Raw genomic sequence first — 17,690 nt, 5'->3', positions numbered from 1 at the left:
GAGTGAAGGTAAGAAAATCATTGTGTAGGTATTGATGGGGAGTGTAGCAAAGAACTGCAGGAAAGAGAAGGGAAAGGACCTAGGTATGGGAACCTGCTCAGGGAAGAGAACCCATGCAGAGGGCGCCGCCATAGACTTACCCCCAACGCCATGCAACCGATACTAAGGAGGGCAAATGAAGCATCAACAGCCGCCTACAATGCCAGCCAGGCTTGGCAGCTGCGAGCATCAACCATCCTCCAATCGTCGGAGATGGACAACCAAGCAGCTGGTATAAGTACGCCACGAGGACGCCGAACATCCGGCGCTGGGGACATGACGTCGATGCGCAGTGGACCCCGCCAGCCCTACGTCAGAGCCGGGCGGAGGGGAAATCCAGTGCGCATCGCAACCCCGGGACGTAACAAAGAACAGCACAGCCATGAGACAAACAGCGTCCCACACCACCGATGCGCACGCAGCAAGAGTAAACAGAGGGAGTATAATGTCCAATCGATTATTGGTATATTAGAGAATAATGAAAGAAAAGGAAAAATAAAAAATAAATAAAAATGAAATAAAAAATAAAAAAAGAAATAATTGATTGTTAATGCGTCCGTGTGCCTCCATCCCTAATTACATAGTTAAAAAATGGAGAGCAACAGTATTTGGGACTTTAAATGAGGTATACATAGGAGCCGTTCAAAACCCCTCCTCCATCCCGGGTTCAATATATCAAAAAAAAGGGGAGCAACAGAGCGGGACTTTAAATGAGGCACACGGAAGCTAGAAAATCCAAATAGATAAAAAAACAGATTTTAATAAATTCAAATGGTCATGTATTGCACCTATTATTACATATATTCATAAATTAATTATATAGAATTTCATCAAAATGTACATTCCAACAAGGACTTGATAGTACATACATGGGAAACTTGACATTGAATAAATACCAGTAATCTATAGATATGTGGCACCCTAAAGTTTCACCTGAAAATAAATAATAACAAAAATAGGGATAAAACAAATTGGAACGTTCATTCTTTGTTATGAAATGTGTACACAGCATGGAAGTTGACAGCTCTACGCGTTTCGTGACTTTTTTATCACTCATCAGGAGCAAAACCATGGTGGTAACCTATAAATAGAGAGAACAGCCATGTTTGGAAATGTCTAAGAAAAGGGGTGGACAAATATACAATGTGGAGAAACCCACATGCACACTTGATCCATAGACTTGCATATATACCTGCGCAAAGATGGTGCAGAACACCGGTGATCAGGCCAGCCAAAAATGCCACAGTCCGGGGTTGAGGGGGCAAGGCCAAAGCGACACCCAAAATGCACGAATGGCAACCCAGGCAGGTCCACGTGTAGGGTGAGACATAGATTGAGTGTTGAAGGTGGAGTGACGAATGCTGAAGGGACAGCTGAAAATAAGACAATAAAATGGTCTAGATGTGACAGGGGACTGCAAAAGGAAAGATTGGTTATAAAATTAAAAAAATGCAAATGTATAAGTGCAAGAGAAAATATGAGTGAAGGTAAGAAAATCATTGTGTAGGTGTTGATGGGGAGTGTAGCAAAGAACTGCAGGAAAGAGAAGGGAAAGGACCTAGGTATGGGAACCTGCTCAGGGAAGAGAACCCATGCAGAGGGTGCCGCCATAGACTTACCCCCAACGCCATGCAACCGATACTAAGGAGGGCAAATGAAGCGTCAACAGCCGCCTACAATGCCAGCCAGGCTTGGCAGCTGCGAGCATCAACCATCCTCCAATCGTCGGAGATGGACAACCAAGCAGCTGGTATAAGTACGCCACGAGGACGCCGAACATCCGGCGCTGGGGACATGACGTCGATGCGCAGTGGACCCCGCCAGCCCTACGTCAGAGCCGGGCGGAGGGGAAATCTAGTGCGCATCGCAACCCCGGGACGTAACAAAGAACAGCACAGCCATGAGACAAACAGCGTCCCACACCACCGATGCGCACGCAGCAAGAGTAAACAGAGGCAGTATAATGTCCAATCGATTATTGGTATATTAGAGAATAATGAAAGAAAAGGAAAAATAAAAAATAAATAAAAATGAAATAAAAAATAAAAAAAGAAATAATTGATTGTTAATGCGTCCGTGTGCCTCCATCCCTAATTACATAGTTAAAAAATGGAGAGCAACAGTATTTGGGACTTTAAATGAGGTATACATAGGAGCCGTTCAAAACCCCTCCTCCATCCCGGGTTCAATATATCAAAAAAAAGGGGAGCAACAGAGCGGGACTTTAAATGAGGCACACGGAAGCTAGAAAATCCAAATAGATAAAAAAACAGATTTTAATAAATTCAAATGGTCATGTATTGCACCTATTATTACATATATTCATAAATTAATTATATAGAATTTCATCAAAATGTACATTCCAACAAGGACTTGATAGTACATACATGGGAAACTTGACATTGAATAAATACCAGTAATCTATAGATATGTGGCACCCTAAAGTGTCACCTGAAAATAAATAATAACAAAAATAGGGATAAAACAAATTGGAACGTTCATTCTTTGTTATGAGATGTGTACACAGCATGGAAGTTGACAGCTCTACGCGTTTCGTGACTTTTTTATCACTCATCAGGAGCAAAACCATGGTGGTAACCTATAAATAGAGAGAACAGCCATGTTTGGAAATGTCTAAGAAAAGGGGTGGACAAATATACAATGTGGAGAAACCCACATGCACACTTGATCCATAGACTTGCATATATACCTGCGCAAAGATGGTGCAGAACACCGGTGATCAGGCCAGCCAAAAATGCCACAGTCCGGGGTTGAGGGGGCAAGGCCAAAGCGACACCCAAAATGCACGAATGGCAACCCAGGCAGGTCCACGTGTAGGGTGAGACATAGATTGAGTGTTGAAGGTGGAGTGACGAATGCTGAAGGGACAGCTGAAAATAAGACAATAAAATGGTCTAGATGTGACAGGGGACTGCAAAAGGAAAGATTGGTTATAAAATTAAAAAAATGCAAATGTATAAGTGCAAGAGAAAATATGAGTGAAGGTAAGAAAATCATTGTGTAGGTGTTGATGGGGAGTGTAGCAAAGAACTGCTAGGAAAGAGAAGGGAAAGGACCTAGGTATGGGAACCTGCTCAGGAAAGAGAACCCATGCAGAGGGCGCCGCCATAGACTTACCCCCAACGCCATGCAACCGATACTAAGGAGGGCAAATGAAGCGTCAACAGCCGCCTACAATGCCAGCCAGGCTTGGCAGCTGCGAGCATCAACCATCCTCCAATCGTCGGAGATGGACAACCAAGCAGCTGGTATAAGTACGCCACGAGGACGCCGAACATCCGGCGCTGGGGACATGACGTCGATGCGCAGTGGACCCCGCCAGCCCTACGTCAGAGCCGGGCGGAGGGGAAATCCAGTGCGCATCGCAACCCCGGGACGTAACAAAGAACAGCACAGCCATGAGACAAACAGCGTCCCACACCACCGATGCGCACGCAGCAAGAGTAAACAGAGGGAGTATAATGTCCAATCGATTATTGGTATATTAGAGAATAATGAAAGAAAAGGAAAAATAAAAAATAAATAAAAATGAAATAAAAAATAAAAAAAGAAATAATTGATTGTTAATGCGTCCGTGTGCCTCCATCCCTAATTACATAGTTAAAAAATGGAGAGCAACAGTATTTGGGACTTTAAATGAGGTATACATAGGAGCCGTTCAAAACCCCTCCTCCATCCCGGGTTCAATATATCAAAAAAAAGGGGAGCAACAGAGCGGGACTTTAAATGAGGCACACGGAAGCTAGAAAATCCAAATAGATAAAAAAACAGATTTTAATAAATTCAAATGGTCATGTATTGCACCTATTATTACATATATTCATAAATTAATTATATAGAATTTCATCAAAATGTACATTCCAACAAGGACTTGATAGTACATACATGGGAAACTTGACATTGAATAAATACCAGTAATCTATAGATATGTGGCACCCTAAAGTGTCACCTGAAAATAAATAATAACAAAAATAGGGATAAAACAAATTGGAACGTTCATTCTTTGTTATGAGATGTGTACACAGCATGGAAGTTGACAGCTCTACACGTTTCGTGACTTTTTTATCACTCATCAGGAGCAAAACCATGGTGGTAACCTATAAATAGAGAGAACAGCCATGTTTGGAAATGTCTAAGAAAAGGGGTGGACAAATATACAATGTGGAGAAACCCACATGCACACTTGATCCATAGACTTGCATATATACCTGCGCAAAGATGGTGCAGAACACCGGTGATCAGGCCAGCCAAAAATGCCACAGTCCGGTGTTGAGGGGGCAAGGCCAAAGCGACACCCAAAATGCACGAATGGCAACCCAGGCAGGTCCACGTGTAGGGTGAGACATAGATTGAGTGTTGAAGGTGGAGTGACGAATGCTGAAGGGACAGCTGAAAATAAGACAATAAAATGGTCTAGATGTGACAGGGGACTGCAAAAGGAAAGATTGGTTATAAAATTAAAAAAAATGCAAATGTATAAGTGCAAGAGAAAATATGAGTGAAGGTAAGAAAATCATTGTATAGGTGTTGATGGGGAGTGTAGCAAAGAACTGCAGGAAAGAGAAGGGAAAGGACCTAGGTATGGGAACCTGCTCAGGGAAGAGAACCCATGCAGAGGGCGCCGCCATAGACTTACCCCCAACGCCATGCAACCGATACTAAGGAGGGTAAATGAAGCGTCAACAGCCGCCTACAATGCCAGCCAGGCTTGGCAGCTGCGAGCATCAACCATCCTCCAATCGTCGGAGATGGACAACCAAGCAGCTGGTATAAGTACGCCACGAGGACGCCGAACATCCGGCGCTGGGGACATGACGTCGATGCGCAGTGGACCCCGCCAGCCCTACGTCAGAGCCGGGCGGAGGGGAAATCCAGTGCGCATCGCAACCCCGGGACGTAACAAAGAACAGCACAGCCATGAGACAAACAGCGCCCCACACCACCGATGCGCACGCAGCAAGAGTAAACAGAGGGAGTATAATGTCCAATCGATTATTGGTATATTAGAGAATAATGAAAGAAAAGGAAAAATAAAAAATAAATAAAAATGAAATAAAAAATAAAAAAAGAAATAATTGATTGTTAATCCTTTTTTTTGATATATTGAACCCGGGATGGAGGAGGGGTTTTGAACGGCTCCTATGTATACCTCATTTAAAGTCCCAAATACTGTTGCTCTCCATTTTTTAACATAGTATTAGTAACATCTCCAGACCACATTGTTGAATCATTACCTTTTAAATATATAGACCAGAAACTCCTCAACAATATGTTACATTCAAAAGTTCCAGTTTTGTTATTTAGTCTATGAGATCCCTGCATTTTAACAAAATTTATTTTGGATTCTATTTTAACCACTTTAGCCCCGGACCAATTTTCAGCCTAAGGACCAGAGGTCTTTTTACAATTTTGCACTGCACTGCTTTAACTGGTAATTGCTCGGTCATGCAATGTTGTGCCCAAACGAAATGTGCGTCCTTTTCTTCCCACAAATAGAGCTTTCTTTTGATGGTATTTGATTGCCTCTGCGATTTTTATTTTTTGCGATATAAATGGAAAAAGACCGAAAATTTCGAGAAAAAAATATATTTTCTACTTTTTGTTATAAGAAAAATCAAATAAACTCAATTTTAGTCATACATTTAGGGCAAAATTTATTCAGCCACATGTCTTTAGTAAAAAAAATGTCAATAAGCGTATATTTATTGGTTTGCGCAAAAGTTATAGCGTCTACAAACTAGAGTACATTTTCTGGAATTTACACAGCTTTTCATTTATGACTGCCTATCTCATTTCTTGAGGTGCTAAAATGGCAGGGCAGTACAACCCCCCCCCCCCCCAAATGACCCCATTTTGGAAAGTAGACACCTCAAGGAAATTGCTGAGGGGCATGTTGAGCCCACTGAATATTTTTTTTTGTCCCAAGTGATTGAATAATGACACAAAAAAAAAAAGTTGTCACTAAATGATATATTGCTCACACATGCCATAGTTATATGTGGAATTGCACCCCAAAATATATTCTGCTGCTTCTCCTGAGTACGGGGATACCACTTATGTGGGACTTTTTGGGAGTCTAGCCGCGTACGGCACCCTGAAATCCAATCACTGCCTTCAGGATTTCTAAGGGTGCAAATTTTTGATTTCATTCCTCACTACCTATCACAGTTTCGAAGGCCATAAAATGCCAAAATAACACAAAACCCCCCAAATGACCCCATTTTGGAAAGTAGACACCCCAAGCTATTTACTGAGAGGCATGTTGAGTCCATGAAATATTTTATATTTTGCCACAAGTTGCAGAAATATTACAATATTTTTTTTTTTTGCACAAAGTTGGCACTAAATGATATATTGCTCACACATGCTATGGGTATAAGTCAAATTACACCCCAAAATAAATTCTGCGGCTTCTCCCGAGTACAGGGATACCACATGTGGGGGACTTTTTGGGAGCCTAGCCACGTACGGGACCCCGAAAACCAAGCACTGCCTTCCGGATTTAAATATAAAACACTACCAAAAAAACTGTTAGCGATCGCAGGGATCAGGCCTGACTCTGCGAACGCTGCAGTTATGTGTTTAGTGTTTTGTAAGTGACAGCGATCGATCGATACTGCTCTTGGGTGGGCTGGGCGGAGGGGCAAAACGCAGGTGCTAGCAGGTATCTTGGCTGATCCCACTAACAATGCGTTTTTTTGGAACCCTAAACTGCTGGGGACGCTAGTATAGATCAGATCAGATCAGATATTGATCTGTTCAGATTCTATACCACTACAGGAGGTTTATGCTTTGCGCATGGGTGTTAGTGGTACTGGCACTAGCCTAGCGCTGCCTGGGGAGACTCAGACCCTGACCCTAAAACCTAATTGATATCACCCGCTGGGTGATCAGGGGGTTAAACCTTTATTGGGTAATAAATGGTGGATGCCCTGATGCTATAAAAAGCAAACTAACTAACCAGAGTCACCCATAACACTTATACGGTGATCACTGGTGAAAGGGTTAACTAGGGGCAATCAGGGGGTTCAAATTTTTATTAGGTAGTATATGGGGGTCCCTGGCGCTATATAAAAACCTGGCGGGGAACCTAAATAACTAACTGGCTAACCAGCGTCACCAGTGACACTTATACGGTGATCGCTGGTGAAAGGGTTAACTAGGGGCAATCAGGGGGTTAAAACCATTATTGGGTAGTATATGGGGGTACCTAGCGCTATAAAAACCTGGCGGTGAACCTAAAAAAAAAACTAGCTACCTAGCGACACTAGTGACACTAATGCAGCGATCAGAAAAATGATCGCTTAGTGACACTGGCAAAAGGGGGTGAAAGGGTTAACTAGGGGCAATCAGGGGGTTAAAATCATTATTGGGTAGTATATCGGGGTACCTAGCGCTATAAAAACCTGGCGGTGAACCTAAAAAAATAACTAGCTACCTAGCGACACTAGCGACACTAATGCAGCAATCAGAAAAATGATCGCTTAGTGACACTGGCAAAAGGGGGTGAAAGGGTTAACTAGGGGCAATCAGGGGGTTAAAACCATTATTGGGTAGTATATCGGGGTACCTAGCGCTATAAAAACCTGGCGGTGAACCTAAAAAAATAACTAGCTACCTAGCGACACTAATGCAGCGATCAGAAAAATTATCGCTTAGTGACACTGGCAAAAGGGGGTGAAAGGGTTAACTAGGGGCAATCAGGGGGTTAAAACCGTTATTGGGTAGTATATCGGGGTACCTAGCACTATAAAAACCTGGCGGTGAACCTAAAAAAATAACTAGCTACCTAGCGACACTAATGCAGCGATCAGAAAAATGATCGCTTAGTGACACTGGCAAAAGGGGGTGAAAGGGTTAATTAGGGGCAATCAGGAGGTTAAAACCCTTATTGGGTAGTATATCGGGGTACCTAGCGCTATAAAAACCTGGCGGTGAACCTAAAAAAATAACTAGCTACCTAGCGACACTAGCGACACTAATGCAGCGATCAGAAAAATGATCGCTTAGTGACACTGGCAAAAGGGGGTGAAAGGGTTAACCCTAAGGGAAATCAGGGGGTTAAATCTTTATTGGGGGGTGGTAGGGGGCTACCCTGGACCTAACACTAACTGCCCTGACACTTTTTACTTTTACAACTGACACTGAATGCAGTGATCAGTAAATAAATGATCACTGCAATCAGTGACACTGTGACTGGGGGGGGAGGGGGGGGCGGGGGCGATCGGGGGGGGGTGATCGGGGGGTTTGTGTGCCTGTATGTTAGTTAGTGTCAGTGTAGTGTTTGGTGCAGACTTACTGTGTCCTCTCCTCGTAGTCCGGTCAATAAGACCGCCCCGAGAAGAATGACATCACTTCCTCCCTGCCTGTGTATACAATACACAGTGGGAGGAAGCTTCTCATTCGCCAGGAGCGATCGAGAGGGGATGACCAGAAACCAACGGCCATCCCCTCATCCTGGATCATTCCTGAAGCGAACCGGACCGCCGCATCCAGCGGGAGGGGGTCCGATCGGACCCCCCACCCGCTGGAAGGCAAGCACGTACATGTACGTGCTTGTGCCTGTACATGCCATTGTGATGACGTACAATGGCATGCGGCGGTCGTTAAGTGGTTAACTTTGATTTCAATATTATTGCTGTGAATGAAATACAGTTGCAAATAGCAATCATATCCCTGTCCTACACATACAAATCTTCTGCTGTATTAATATCAACATCTCTAAAATTATGATTTTTGTCATATGCATTAATATCAATAACTCTATCATTTTTGTCCTTTGTAATGATATCAATGTTCTTTTTTTTTTTTAGTTCATCTGCATTGATATCAATGTCTACATCTCTCTTATTTCTGAATAATACATGATCTTTGTTGTGTAATTCTTCAGTCCCGTTAACCTCTGCATAACTGGAACAGTTCGTGATATATTTTACCACAGATAAAATTGTCACTAGGGAAAAGATGCAGCCTGTGGTGATGATACATTTTCTCTTTTTAAAACTTTTCTTTTGTTGAGCTGACATCTTTTCATCTTTTTGGGATCCATGATTCCTCCAGATTAGATTTTTATAATTCATTCCTGAAAAAAATAATGCAGCATCATTATCTCGGCATATACAACTTGTTATACCCACATTTTTATTTCTACATACATTTTTCACTGAACTGAGAAGGTATTTGTACCCCTTGAACATCCAAAATGTCAATGGACCTTCCCAATTACTTTTTCATGTTCCAACTCCTGAAACTTTAGCTCCGCCTGTGACGTGCATCTCACCATCTCTGGGTGTGACCTTACATGTGACAATTCTTTAATCACCATTTCCTTCCGTCTTAGACTTGTGCTAACAACATCTAATTTTGTTTTAAATAAACCTTTCCGTTCTTGGTCAACTTGATAGACCGCTTATCTTGTACAAAAGATCATTTTGGTTTAATAACAAAATAACAAAATGTTACAAAAACAATATCAATTGTAGAATATCAAAAATAGATTATTCTTACAATGAAGATTAAATCCGATATGTTTGTGCATGTAATAACAACTCATGTTGTAAATGTGCCTTGTGTGTACTGGAGTGAAAATCTCTCTGGAATGTGTGCCCTCCATTAATTGAATGTGTCCTCATGTTACAAGATTTACTTCTAAAACACCAACCCCCACCTTTTTCCTTAAAAGTTCATCTGGGCTATACAGTGCCACAGAATGAGCAATTTCCCTCCCACCTTTCTAAAACAATGGGCGTTACTCATTCTAAATTCCTAAGGGTAGGCCTATGAATACTATGTATAAAAACATTTTAAATATATACAATCCTTTTTACCTTAAAAACAAATACTACATATCAGTATATATACAAATTATTTCTTAATAATCTCCTAATCAAGAAATATTGTAATATAAAAGACTTATATTTTTAGCTAATAAAATGACACTTTTTATCATGAATTAACTTACTTTCTCAACTGGAAATGTGTAGAGGGACCATTTTTTCCCATCTGCAACCAATTTGACTTCTCTATAGTCTCTCTTTGAGGTGACAACAAAACAAATTCACGAGGTAACACAAACACCATTTTTCTTTCTGTCATTAATTCAAATGGAGAATACTTTGCAGCAGCAGAAATTGTGTTTCTTACACCCATTAAAATAAATGGAACAACATCAACCCAAATATTTCCTCTGTCCAACAACATTTTTGCAATCCTGGATTTAATTATCCGATTCATCCTCTCGACAATACCTGCAGACTGTGGATGATATGGTACATGAAATCTCTGTTCTATTCCCAAGAATTTACACATTGCCTGCATGATTTTACCTGTAAAATGGGATCCTCTGTCACTACTAGACATGTGCAGAGTAAAATATTTTGTTTCGGAATTTCGTTTTCGTCCGAAAACTTAATTTATTTAGTTACTCCCGAAATTTGTTTTTATTTATTTCGTTTTTCGTTCAAAAATTGCATTCGTCCGAAAATCCACATGTATTACAGTCGAATCTGTCTTTGAAGGCTTATGGTGTCTGTCGAATGTATAAAGAAGATTCGACGGAGCTAGTATATAGCATACTTTAGAACCCCTGTTAAAGTCTATGGGACTCCAACGTTCAAAATCTAAAGTGCTAATTTTAAAGATTAATTTGCAAGTTACTGTCCTAAAAAGTGTTTGGGGACCCGGGTCCTGCCCCAGGGGACATGTATCAATGCAAAAAAATTTTTTAATAATGATTAAAGTGAAACAATACATTTTTTTTATTTTTAATAAAGGAATTTTTCAAAAGTGTGTTTGTCTTATTTAACTATTTTTTACACTTTCTTTGTGAAATGGTAGGGGTACTTTTGTACCCCCTTACCATTTCAAACAGGGGGGGGCGGGATCTGGGGGTCCCCTTGTTAAAGGGGGCTTCCAGATTCTGATAAGCCCCCCGCCCGCAGACATCCACAACCACCGGCCAGGGTTGTGGGGATGAGGCCCTTGTCCTCATCAACATGGGGACAAGGTGCTTTGAGGGGTCACAGACCCCCAAAGCATCCTCCCAATGTTGAGGGCATGTGGCCTGGTATGGTTCAGGAGGGAGGGGGGCGCTCTCTCGTCCCCCCCTCTTTTCCTGCGGCCTGCCAGGTTGCGTGCTTGGATAAAGGGTTTGGTATGGATTTTTAGGGGGACCCCTTGTCAATTTTTTTTAAATTTGACGCGGGGTTCCCCTTAATATCCATACCAGACCTGAAGGGTCTGGTTATGGATATTTAGGGGGAACCCCACGTCAAATTTTTTCTTAAATTTGAGGCAGGGTTCCCCTTAATATCCATACCAGACCTGAAGGGCCTGGTAATTGAATTTGGGGGACCCCCACACTTTTTTATTTATTTATTTATTTATTTTATCAATGACTTTCAATGAGTGTTCTCTGTATTACGGGAGCCGACAATTCATAATAGCTGCGAGTGATTTTAAAGGACTTTTTTTCCTGCAGAAATTACACTTTGTGCAGGGACAGTTCTAAGCACCAGAAACATGCGCCCCTTCACAGGCATACTATAGACAACCCCCCCTATGAAATTTAAAGGAATATTATACTTTTATTGTTTCACTTTAATCATTATTAAAATCACTGCTCCCGAAAAAACGGCCGTTTTTAAAACTTTTTTTGCATTGATACATGTCCCCTGGGGCAGGACCCGGGTCCCCAAATACTTTTTAGGACAGTAACTTGCAGAATCTTTTCTCTCTGTCAAATATTTTTTCTCTGTCGAATATTTTCTCTATATAATCTTGGACTAATAGAGGTAAGGTTAGGCACATTCGACCACAGGTTCTATAGACAGATTGTTATTGTCAGAGTCATGTCGAATCTCCTATTCTATATCGAACTGTTGTAACAATGAAAACGAAAATGAAGCATTTATGTCGGATCTTTCGTTTTTCGGATTCTGTGCTTTCGTTATCGTTTGTCAAAACGAAAATGAAAATAGCTGAAATTCGGACGAAAATGCATTCGGACGAAAACGAATGCACATGTCTAGTCACTACTGAGGTTTGCTGGTATACCCCAAACTGGAAAAACATGATTAATCAACATCCCAACAATAGTTAAAGCATCATCATTAGTGAATCCCACCTGTAGGTGTTGTGGTATATGAAACACAAAAACCCTGTTAGTCATGACACAAACTTATGTTCTACTGACCCAAAATAATAATTTTGTGACACCCGAAGAAAAACGCAAAGAAATCACTCCTTCATGTTTCTCTACAAATTAAGAATTATGTGTGTCTATTTTCTTCAGAACATAAATTGAGACCATTTCAGGTTGAACTACTAATTCTCCATACAAATCTATTTTCTTAGCTAATTGACTGTGTCTGTAGTTCTACTGCCTACAGCTAACTCTCTGTTGTCTTAAACATAAGGGATTCAGTTGCTAATTGATTACCAAGCTGAAAATGTATTCAGTTACGAACTGAGTACAAAGCTGTTCTTTACCCTTCTTTTTCAGGTGAACTAAACCTTTCAAAGTTCAGCTTGAACAAAACAAAAAAAGCAAACAAACATAATAATCATAACAAGGAAAAATTAATGAAAAACAATACTCCAGAGGATTATCCTTGAAAATATTAAAAATATATCAAAGTCCTCTATAATATTCCAAACATCAAAACCAAATCTCTGAAGCTCAAATCATAACTTTATTCATAGCAAGTAAACATCAACCAGAAAATTCTTACCATCCATGCGGTTCATTTAAGGACTGCTAACATTGTTTTTCACAGTGTTATATGCTACATAATGATACCTTTCCTGTCTTAATGGACTATTTTCAGTTTCCAATCTTTGCATTTGGGTCTTAGAAGGGAAATAAATTTGATTATTATGACCTCTATACTTCAAATTACTACACCAGCGTACAGAATATACCTCATGACGCCTTGGCATGGTTTTCAGATAATACAACCTCTTTTGTATATCATTATTATTATTATTATCCAACAAACAAAACCTGGATATGTGACCCTCTCGTTTGCAAACAAAACATTTAAGAGTTGCTCTTTTTGCATAAACTTTCCTCTGAGCATATGGCGATGTAAATTTACATTTCTGTCTAATATCAGTATTATTGAAGTCAATTGACTTCACACTTTCATTGTCTGAGGAAATATTAATAATTGACTCATCAGAAGACATTATTTCAATTCCTGAGTCAACATCATTAACTCTCAAATCCGACTTTGTCACATGTTCAAGATCCTCCATTTTTGTTGAACACTGACCATGTGCAGAAGACTGAGCTTGCAGTAATTGTTTTTTAAGTAGACTTATGATATTTTCATGTTCAATCTTTTCCTGAGTCAAAAAAACTATTTGACTCTTTTTCTTTAAACGATTGCAATAATGCATTCATTTTATGTTCCAATTCAACCTTTTCAGTCAATAATTGTTCAATATATATCTTCTCCTGCGTTTCTGCAATCTCTGTTACACTTTGCATTTGATTTCCTGGCATATCAAACACCATAGTATTAAAAATTTGAATTAACTTTATTACATTACGTAATTTTTTCTTTGTTTTAAAGCGGTTCTAAAGGGGAAGTTCCGCTAATCTGATCCCTCCCCCCCTCCGATGCCACAATCGGCACCTTTCAGGGGGGAGGGGGGGTGCAGTTACCTGGATAATCCAGGTAACTGCACCCACTTCCGGCCAGACCGCCGCAGACCCCCGCAGACGCTCCGCCCCCCCCCCGTTGTGTTCTGGGAAACACACAGTTCCCAGAGACACAGCGGGGATCCATAAGTGACGTGCAGCATGACTCGCGCATGCGCAGTAGGGAACCGGGCAGTAATGCTTCACTTCCCGATTCCCTGACAGAGGATGGCGGCGGGGGCAGCAGCGAGACGAGCGATCGCTCATCATCTGCCGCCGACATTGCTGGACCCTGGGACAGGTAAGTGTGATTTTATTAAAAGTCAGCAGCTGCAATATTAGTAGCTGCTGGCTTTTAATATTTTTATTTTAGGTGCAGAACCGCTTTAACTAATGAGACTCTATCCTTCTCAATGTCAGTATTTGCTTGCAAGCATTGATTATACATAGATTTCCATAAAGCAGCATCAGAGACCTGTTTCGATAAACCTGTAAATTCTAATTTACTTTCATCAGCTAAAACATTTACAAATTCCATATTACTTTGCTACTCACCAAATATAAAACTTTTCCGTTTTCCCGCTGGACCCAAAATCAACCGTCTGTCAAGACTTCTGTATATCTGAAATTCTCCGGTCTTTCACAATCATCAATATCATAATTTTCTTCTAGGTTCTTTTCAATCTTTGCGAAGTTAATTTCTGTTCATCACTTATTTCCCCTCTGATCAAAGGAAGGAAGTTGAAAAAAAACTTCCAACTTATGATTGACTGGCTGGCTCGCCAATGTAAAAATATGTGTATATATATATATATATATATATATATATATATATATATATATATATATATATATATCTGTCTTATATATATATTTGGTTGATAAGCTTGAGATTGTGAGACAAATTTCCTTAATTAGTTCTGAGTCAGCATAAATCAAAATGTGTGTTTTATTGTACAATGATAAAATTCTAGTATAGTTCATTCGTTTTAAAAGATAGAAGAAATCTTAGCATTAAAACATGTATTCTATTGTTCTATCTAAAATGCCGGAATAACCCTTTGTATGCGGAAGAATAGCTGAAAGTGTGTGTTCTGAGATGTATGATATATTCAGAGCTGAGTGTCGATCCAAGAGACCGTCCTTCCAACCAGCTTTTGCTTATATAAACCAAAGCTTCTAAATTTGCGCCAAAAGAATAAACCCTCCTTCACAAGGGTGTGGGCTAAAGAGTGGTTACCATAGCTATCTACCATCTGGTATCAATCATACATGGCTGACCATTCTAATGACAGGAAGAGGGGGGGGAAGGGAATAGCTCAAGACTCTAAACAAAATATCAGTTACATACAGGAATATGTCTTTAAAAGCATATATAAGATTTACAATATTCATCAAAATCCTGACAAGTTTTAAATGTTTACTTTTTCAATTTCAGCATGTCACCATCTGGAGATATTAATCCAAAGCTATCATACACACAATTATTGAGAATTCATATTCTAAATAAAGTATAATAAAGCCAATTAAAATGTAGATATTAAGAATATAACAAGGACTGAGCTGTGTGTCTTATGCCAAGGCTGCTGGCTCAACCAATGAACTGAGCTGTTGTTCCTGGCAGCCGCTGTTCTATTGTTCTGGGTTGCTGTTCCAGTAATGCTGCATCAGAGACTTCAGAGATACTGGAAGGAGACCACAGACATTGTCCTTCATTGAACCATCAGGAGTGGTAAAAAGGCCTCTGGTGATTTGTGCTTAATTTACTTGATCCATTGGATTGCAAATATCCTCCAGAGTTCTACTTTAGATGATGTCTCTATTCCTACATAGGAATTGCCTTGGATTTGTATCTGCAGTATAAAAAGAGTCCTATGACAAGACAACTGAAGATGGTGAGGGCAATAATCCTCAAAAAATAATGTGTTCTACCTAAAGACAAAAGAAAAGAAAATAGTGTTATCTAAAGAAACATACAGTTTCCATTGCATGGTGCAATGACTCCTGCAGGAAGCCCTCACCCACATAATCATGCCCCCCCCCCATTAATAACAGACCTTTAAGTCTTAGCAACAAGAGGCAGACAGTCAAAGTATAAAGGTAATATAAACAGACTTCAATAAGAGGCACTATAATATGCATGTAGCACATAGCGCACCATTGGCTCTACATCTGGAGGAATGGCTAATAAGGTAAGTTTGGCTTCATAGTGTATGGCCCCCAGAACAGCTAATGGCAAAGGCATTAATGGGGTACCTGAACAACAACGTCCACTAAAGGGCCCCAGGGTGACTTTGCTCAGGGGCCACAAATTAGAGCAGAGAGGGCATTAGGTGGGTGTGAGAGGCCTAGGGGGAGCCTCAGGCCCCAAGAGAAGAAGAGGAAGTGGTTAATAAAGCATCAGGCAGAGAGGGGCCGTAAAAGTTCTTCTCAGAGGTCTTAGGATATCTAGAGGCAGGACCAGGCTGGAGGTCTCCAGTGAGGGGCTTATGGAAGGTTCTGGGGCAACAGGCTGAGCTATGGATGGATGTAGTTCTGTAATCATCAGAATAATGTAACTGATAACAGTGCAGCACAGGTGGAGAGACCGTTTTTTTTCTACTTATTGAACAGATATCAAAACACTTTCAATAGTATATTTCATAAACCAAAAGGGAGAAAATCAGAAAAGTTCAGTGTTAAGTTTTACATACACTTTAATGATGACACGCATAAGATATTTGTGCCAGCAGAACAAAAAATAGGATCCACTCCATCAATCTAAAGAGGAGAATTTCCTGCTATGCATTACTACTAGCAAAGATATATTTTTTCCTAACCAACCTGTAAGGCAGGGGTGCCCAACCTCTTGAAGAGCGAGGGCCACTTGGTAACTGGTCGCGGGCCACAATAAATGGAGCGGACGGAAGACTGATCCGTGTCTGCACTGTATATGCACGGACATGGACACAGCCCGCTCTACTCTGTGGGCCCCCCTATCTGATCTAACCAGATGTAAGGGGATCCCCTTCTGTTTTTTTTTTTCTTTTAGTGGATCGGATTGAAGGTAGGTGGGTGCAAATGGACACAAGTCCGTCCATAGAGGTGAATGGAGGGTCCGCGTGCTTTGAGCCAATCATGTGAAAGGGGCCTAAGGCTGCTTTCACACTGATGTGCGGCAGTTTACCTGCACTGCGGGTGCAGTACGGTGCACCTGTGGATTTCCTGCAGGTTAGCTGCACTTTGCCATTAATGTCTTTTATATCCTTATATGAAAGCAGCCCAGTAACCACTGCAGAACAGATATGCCCATATATACACTGCTTTTAGTAATAAGCTTACCTTTAATAATGGCCTTCAATTCAGGTATCGCTGGCTGTTGCTGTCCCAGGCAGAATGCATTTGGTATCCCTCCGATTGGGACAGGAGCCGCCGCTATACAGGAAGCATCGGCAAATGCGTCTCTGCTCCATCTGCAGCTGCTTGCTTCCTCTACCGCTGCCTTCATTTAAAACACTGATGCTCTGGGATGGTGGGTCGGCAACCCATGATCAGGGCATGAGAACCTGCTATACCAAAGCAGGAGGTCACGGGAAACATCAGAAGGCTCCACAGGCCACATGTGGCCCCCAGGCCACTGGTTGGGCACCCCTGCTGTAAGGGAATATCCTACCTATGGGGTATTTAAAGTAGAACTATGGCTGTCCAGTGAAGTAAATATGTACTGCAGCACTTATAAAATTATAAAGACATTTATACTTATACAAATTTTCTATTAGGCCCCCTACAAAGTCCATCAATACCTATTGGGCCCGCCAGTGAAGTCCACCTAATGCCGCTTCTATTGATGGGGTGGTAACACTGTTGCACTTCTGAAATGAGAGCAGAGCCAGAGGCAACTCTAGGCTTTGTGAGGCCTTAGGCAAAGCTTAGACACGAGGCCCCACTCACTCCTGTAATTGGCAAAATAATTCAATTGATACAAGTTAACTGTATAGGGAGGGTA

At 41.0% G+C, this 17,690-nt stretch overlaps 1 protein-coding gene across 1 annotated transcript in view; it reads right to left on the bottom strand.

The window, feature by feature from the left end:
• The window catches only part of LOC143984093 (cell surface glycoprotein CD200 receptor 2-like), a 43,350-nt gene extending 30,033 nt beyond the window's left edge, over positions 1 to 13,317 (bottom strand). Inside the window, exon 1 of the mRNA XM_077484410.1 lies at positions 12,982 to 13,317. Coding sequence (XP_077340536.1) covers positions 12,982 to 13,317 — 336 coding nt within the window. The remainder of the gene's footprint in view (positions 1 to 12,981) is intronic.
• Positions 13,318 to 17,690: the final 4,373 nt, after the last annotated feature.

The sequence above is a fragment of the Lithobates pipiens genome, unplaced genomic scaffold (assembly GCF_037356315.1).
Source record: "Lithobates pipiens isolate NorthernLeopardFrog02 unplaced genomic scaffold, aLitPip1_a1.2 Scaffold_16, whole genome shotgun sequence".
Classification (NCBI taxonomy): Eukaryota; Metazoa; Chordata; class Amphibia; order Anura; family Ranidae; genus Lithobates; species Lithobates pipiens.
The sequence above is the reverse complement of the archived record's forward strand: the minus strand, read 5'-3'. Positions and strand labels throughout refer to the sequence as shown.